The 6,575-nt window shown below is 40.6% G+C and overlaps 1 protein-coding gene across 1 annotated transcript; it reads right to left on the bottom strand.

Moving 5' to 3' along the window:
* Positions 1-557: 557 nt before the first annotated feature.
* LOC143478242 (putative olfactory receptor 7A2) lies at positions 558-1,496 on the bottom strand. Its single transcript, XM_076977216.1, has one exon. The coding sequence runs from the start codon at positions 1,494-1,496 to the stop codon at positions 558-560; it is 939 nt and encodes a 312-aa protein (XP_076833331.1).
* Between the last annotated feature and the right edge of the window lie 5,079 nt (positions 1,497-6,575).

Genomic DNA, 6,575 nt, shown 5'->3' with positions numbered 1-6,575 from the left:
AGCCAGAGAATGTTAAAGTAACAGATTTAGTGAATGGCTTTATGGTAATATTCTGCCTTTCAGCCAAAGTTTTGTTTAAAATTTTATAATTTAACATGGCTGTTCTTTTGTTCAACAAGACAAGTTCTTTGAAGCATTACAAGATGGAATAAGAAAGAAAGTCAGCCACTAAACTTGATCATTCACACAACTAGAGAATTTTCATTGTTTTATGTGATGTATTTGTTAGAATGAGTTCAGTAATACAGGCAATCATAATTCATTCTAATGTATATGCATGATGTATTTTACTACACAGAAATCTTTATAAAATTATTTACTTTAAATAATATTTGAGGCAGCTATATTTAGATTGAGTCAAATGCATGAAGCAGAAAATTCCCCCAGTAATAATAATCACAAATTGCTTAGACATGTAGAGCACTATGGATTATGATTTGAAATCCCCTTGTGTGAGTCCTTTCCATTTATCTTAGAAACAGCCCACAGGCAACTGTAATCCTAGACTGATTGCCTGAATTGAGACAGATGGGTTACTGTTACACAGAACAGCAATATCAGCTCTGTCTCACAGCTTCAAGTTTGTGCCTGAACATTTTTAAAAACTGTTGCCGTATGTGGGACAAGTTTATTCCATATATTATGGGGTTTAGTAGGGGAGGTACAACAAGATACTCTATACCCAAGATATTGCGCATAGCTTGCAACCCCTGGCTTTTGCCATAGCGAGAATACATGACATCAAAGATTATGGAAACACTGAAATTCATGAGGGTAATTAAATGAGGAAGGCATGTTTGCATAAATTTAACTCTTCCTGCTTTAGACTGTAATGAAACTCTGATGATGTGAATATATGACAGAATGATGAACATGCCTTGGGAAATATGAGAAAATATTAGAATGTACCCATACACATTGTTCACAGTTACATCTGTGCAAGAGAGTTTAACAACCTCCCAGTTTGAGCAGTAAAGCTTGTCAATGTCATTGCCACATAAGGGAAGCCGGATGGTCAGTGCAGCACCAATTAATGACTCTGTTATGGAGAAGAGACAGATACAAGTAAGCAGTTTTATAACCTTCTGGTGGGTCATAATACACAGATATTCCAAAGGTTTACAAATAGCTACATATCGGTCATATGCCATGACTGTTAGACATGTGAATTCATACAATACATAAGAATAAATTACACACATTTGTGTCAGACATGCTGTATATGAAATAACATGAGTGTCAGATAAAAGATCAGCAAGGATATTTGGATAGAAGGCAGAAGCACCACATATTCCATTAACAAACAAACTGCATATAAAAAGATACATAGGTTCATGAAGCGTCTTATCCAAAATAACTGTCATAATTAGCAACAAATTGACCAACACTGTCACAATATAGAAAACAAGACCAAATCCAAAGTACATGTGGATGTTTGTTTTTGTGTCAGTAAGTCCATGAAGCACAAACGTAAACTCTGCAGATGAATTTCCCATCACTTATTTTCAATGTCAGTTTTCAGTTTCAGACAGAAAAACATAATTTGCTAGAAAATAAAAATGACATCCCTGCTGATGTTCACCCATTAGACAGTCAAATCCTCACTGTCCCTTAACGACTTCTGCTTTCTATGTGTGCTTGCTTATATAGGATGTCCATATTTTCATTTGGGAAAACCAGGACACCTTGGAGTGGGGGGGTTGCTTGTTGCTTGTGTACTGACAGTCACAAAGAACAGGGCTGCCCTCACTTTAGCCTAAATTCCAGCACTTTTCAAACCTGGAACACAATGCAACATTAAAATTCGTCAGGTAAATGTTCATTCCCCTGTTTTGGGAGGTGTTTCTTTATACTACCACATATCGTTTCGGAGAACACTGCAAAGAATGTGACGCGCCAAGTATAAATGCCTCCGCCGTTTGCGCTGGTTCACGCGAGGTGTGCGGAGTCACGCGCTATGGTCACTCACGAAAGTCACACACAGCGCTGTGCACAGTGCCCTAGTGCCTGTATGAAGATAATTTAAAAACCAGGACATTTCCTCACTTAAAAAAAAAAACCCGGGACAGGACGTGAAATACGGACATGTCCTGGGAAATATGGACGTTTGGTCACCCTAGCTTATATATAGATTTTTTTTGTAGTCTGTTATGCAAATGATGCTGTGCATAAACTCCCTGAAGGTGTAATTTACAGTCACCAATTGTGCAAATTCTCCCACTTAAAGAGATGAGAGAGGCCTGTAATTGACATCATAGGTAGACCTCAGCTATGAGAGACAATATGAGAAACAAAAATTCAGAAAATCACACTGTCTGATTTTTAAAGAATTTATTTGCAAATTATGGTGAAAAATAAGTATTTCGTCAATAACAAAAGTTAATGCTAGTACTTTGTTATATATCCTTATGTTGGCCCATTCCTCTATGCAGATCTCCTCTAGAGCAGTGATGTTTTGCGGCTGTCAGCAAGCACCACAGACTTTCAACTCCCTCCAAAGGTTTTCTATGGGGTTGGGATCTGGAGACTAGCTAGGCCACTCTAGGACTTTGTAATATATCTTACAAAGCCACTCCTTTGTTGCCCTGGCAGTGTGCTTGGGATCATTGTCATGCTGAAAGACGTTTCATCTTCAATGCCCTTACTAATGGAAGGAGGTTTGCACTCATTTTCTTACAATACATGACCCCATTCATTCTTTCATGTTGCCCTTTGCAGAGAAACATTCCCAATGCATGGTGTTGCCACCTCCATGCTTCACAGGAGGTATGGTGTTCTTTGGACGCAACTCAGCATTCACTCTCCTCCAAACGCGATGAGTTGTATTTGTACCAAACATCTCTACTTTGGTTTCATCTGACCATATGACATTCTCCCTGTATTCTTCTGGAACATCCAAATGCTCTCTAGCAAACTTTAGATGGGGCCGGATATGTACTGGCTTACGCAGGGGGACATGTCTGGCACTGCAGGATCTGAGTCCCTGGCAGCGTAGTATGTTACTGACTGTAACCTTTTTAATGTTGGTTCTAGCTTTCAGCAGGTCCTTCACTAGGTTCCCCCGTGTGGTTCTGGGATTTTTGCTCACCGTTCTTGTGATCATTTTGCCCCAACTGGCTTAGATCTTGTGTGGAGAATCGAGGGAGATTATCAGTGGTCTTGAAGGTCTTCCATTTTCTAATTATTGCTCCCACAGTTGATATAATGCTGTGAGTGAAAATACTGTGAAAAGGTGGACCCAAGTGCCGGCTTGCACAAGTAGTAACAACAGTAAATGCTGAAAAGCGAGAGAAGCAGACAAACACAGGGAATTAGGGAAAAACTCCAACTTAAAGAGCGTGGAAAACTCAAACCAAAGCTCATTCAAAAACTCAGTCTAGCACGGGGGTCGGCAACCCATGGCTCTAGAGCCGCATGCGGCTCTTTGGCGCTACCCTAGCGTTCCCTGGAGCTTTTTCAAAAATGTTTGAAAATGTAAAAAGATGGGGGAGAGAAATATATTTTTTGTTTTATATAGTTTTTGTAGGAGACAAACATGACACCAACATTCTTAATGAAATTCAATTTCAAGTGATCTTGAAAAGTTGCCAAAAGTTATAGCTAACTTTGATAGTAGGCTAATATAGATACATATAGGTGTTGCCTTCATTATAAGGCTTATATGGCTTTACATTTTTTGCGGCTCCAGACATATTTGTTTTTTGTTTTTTTGGTCCAATATGGCTCTTTCAACAGCAAAACACTGGTCTAGCAAAAACACCAGGAGAAAATGCAGGGAGGCAAAAGCTCCTCAGGACCGTACCCCTCCCAGTCCATCAGGTACTGATCATGGCCTCTAGGCCGGAGCCCAATCAATGATCCGAGGGGGTGGCGGAGCCAGAGGTAGGTGATACAGTACCAGCTGGAGGCGAGACATATGAAAGACCGGATGGACCCTGAGCGATGGGGGAAACAGCAGACGGTAAGATACCGGATCTTCAATGGACCCAGGTAACGGAGCCAATTTCCAGGTGGCTCCCCGAACCGGCAGGTCCTTCGCCGACAACCACACTCTCTGACCCGGACGGAAGGACGTGGCAGGGAGTCGCTGCTTGTCAGCGCTACGGTGGTACCTGGAGGATGCTACTAGTAAGGTCCTGCAGGGCCTCTGCCAGGTCAGCCGACACCGTTTCACCAAAGCTGGCACAGGCACATCTTTCTCCTGGTCAGCAAACAACGTTGGAGCGTACCCATAAACTGATATGAAAAATAATTATACCAACAATGGAAAGTTATTTTCACAGTCCCAAATTTTGAGCAAAACATTTATGTCCAGCTATATGGACATTTGGAATTAATCTATAGACAGTTATGTCAGTAACGCGTTACTCTAATCTTACCACTTTTTTCAGTAACAAGTAATATTTCCAGTCCAGTAATCAGATTAAAGTTACTTATCCAAATAACTGTGTGTTACTATTTTTATTTTCCTTAGTAAAAATATATATTTTTCCTTTCTTCCTGGCTCAGTTATACTTTTGCATCCGACTGTAGCGCTCGACTCTGCATGCTGCGCGCAAACCTGTGAGAGCGCGAAAGCGTTCACGTCATTCTTTGCAGTGTTGTCCGTAACGATATGTGGTAGTGTAAAGGAATACCCCTCGAAAACAGGGGAAGGAACATTTACCTGACAAATTTTAATGTTGCATTGTGTTCCAGGTTTGAAAAGTGCTGCAATTTTGGCTAACGTAGCCTACTTAAAAATGCTTGAAATTGTAATGGTATTTTGTTTCACAACAAATGGCTGTCTGACTGAACAGTTCTCTTGTATTATGTTTACAAATATATTTACAAATAATACTGTGCAGCCACATAAACGTAATGTCAGGAGATACATTGTTAAAATGCACTTCCAATAAAGTGAGTATTGGAAAAACTCATTTTGCTGCTGAATGTAACTACTAAAGTAACCTGTAATCTAATGTAGTTACTTTTAAAATCAAGTAATTGTGACGGGCGGTGTGAGCAACTGAAAAGGAAGCGATCACGCCAAGTCTCAGGGAAAAAGGATGGTTTAATAGAAAGTGTGCAAACCAAAACCCGTGCAAAAGATCCAAATTAAGGATATAATGACCAGCGGTCAACTGGTACAAAGACAAGACATAATAGGCAAACAAACGACCCTCAGGTGAGACGGATCATGGGCTCCGCCCACCTGAGGGACGCACATGACGTCACCAAACAACAACAACAACAGCCGCTGTGGACGGAGGCGGCCGCCTCACCGTGACAGTAATATGTAACTTAGTTACTTTTTAAAGGAGTAATCAGTACTCAGTAATCATATTACTTTTTCAAGGTAACTAAACCATCACTGTCTATAGAATGTTGCTGACTTTAGCGTTCTATGTATAGCGAGTACATGCATCTAATGATCGATATTACATTATTGTAAACAGATTTCCTGGTATGCTTATCTTCTCATGTCTGTCATGAACTGCACAGGAATATAGTAGTGGGAGAAAACTTGAGATAGGCCAGGGAGCGGCGCAGGAGGTAAGTACTCGAAAGAACAAAGGGAGCAAGAGAGAGAAAAAATGCAATCGTGGCAAAACACCAACAAATGCAGCACGATACCAACAAGAGAAGACTGAGAGAGATAAAGCATGGGGACCAAAACGATTCAGCAGTGAACTGCCACAACTCTCTCTTAAAAAAGAGGTTACAGATCTGTGACAGCCAGAAATCTTGCTTTTTTGTAGGTGACCAAATACGTTTTCCACCATAATTTGCAAATAAATTCTTAAAAAATCTAAATTTCTGTTGAGGTCTGTTGATGTTGAGACATAGTTGAGGTCTAACTATTATGTAAATTACAGGCCTCTCTCATCTTTTTAAGTGGGAGAACTTGCACAATTGGTAACTGACTAAATACTTTCCCCCCCCACTGTAACTGTGTCAATAGTTAAAAATACTGGAATCATCTTATTAACAGATATTTATCATAAATAAGCATGTACTGTCACGGTACAGTGGGCCCACTACTGTTCGCCCCTGTCCACAGTGGCAGTTGTATTTTTGTTGTTGGCAACATTCTGGACTTGGTCTTTACATGAGCCACTGGAACATCGGACATTACAGCCACCCCACTTCACCTCTCAGACCATCACCTTCTATCCTTCTCTTTCCCTTCCTGCCATTTCCACTCACACTTCCTCCATACATTATTCTTACTTCCATCTAAATCATCACTCCCTCAACCCTTGCTGCTATAATCTTGACCTCCCATCCTCACCAGGACTGTCTTTCTTCTCTCTCCCTGGACACAATTACAAATACTTTCCTCTCTTCATCAATCAATAATCTGATGATCTGACCCATCCACCCCTGGCTAATGGAAGTGCTATGCAGCCACAGGAGAAAACTAAGAAATGTAGAGAAGCAGTGGAAACAGAGTCACCAAGATTCAGACCTCAGCTCATATCAGGCTCACCTTTCAAAGTTCTCATTGGAAGTCACATAGGCAAAGTCGGCCCACTGCAGACAGAAATTTGAATCATTCGCATCCAACCCACTCAAGCTATTTAGCATTTTTT

This window comes from Brachyhypopomus gauderio, chromosome 16, assembly GCF_052324685.1.
Source record: "Brachyhypopomus gauderio isolate BG-103 chromosome 16, BGAUD_0.2, whole genome shotgun sequence".
Lineage (NCBI taxonomy): Eukaryota > Metazoa > Chordata > Actinopteri > Gymnotiformes > Hypopomidae > Brachyhypopomus > Brachyhypopomus gauderio.
This window is presented reverse-complemented; position numbering and strand designations above follow the sequence as displayed.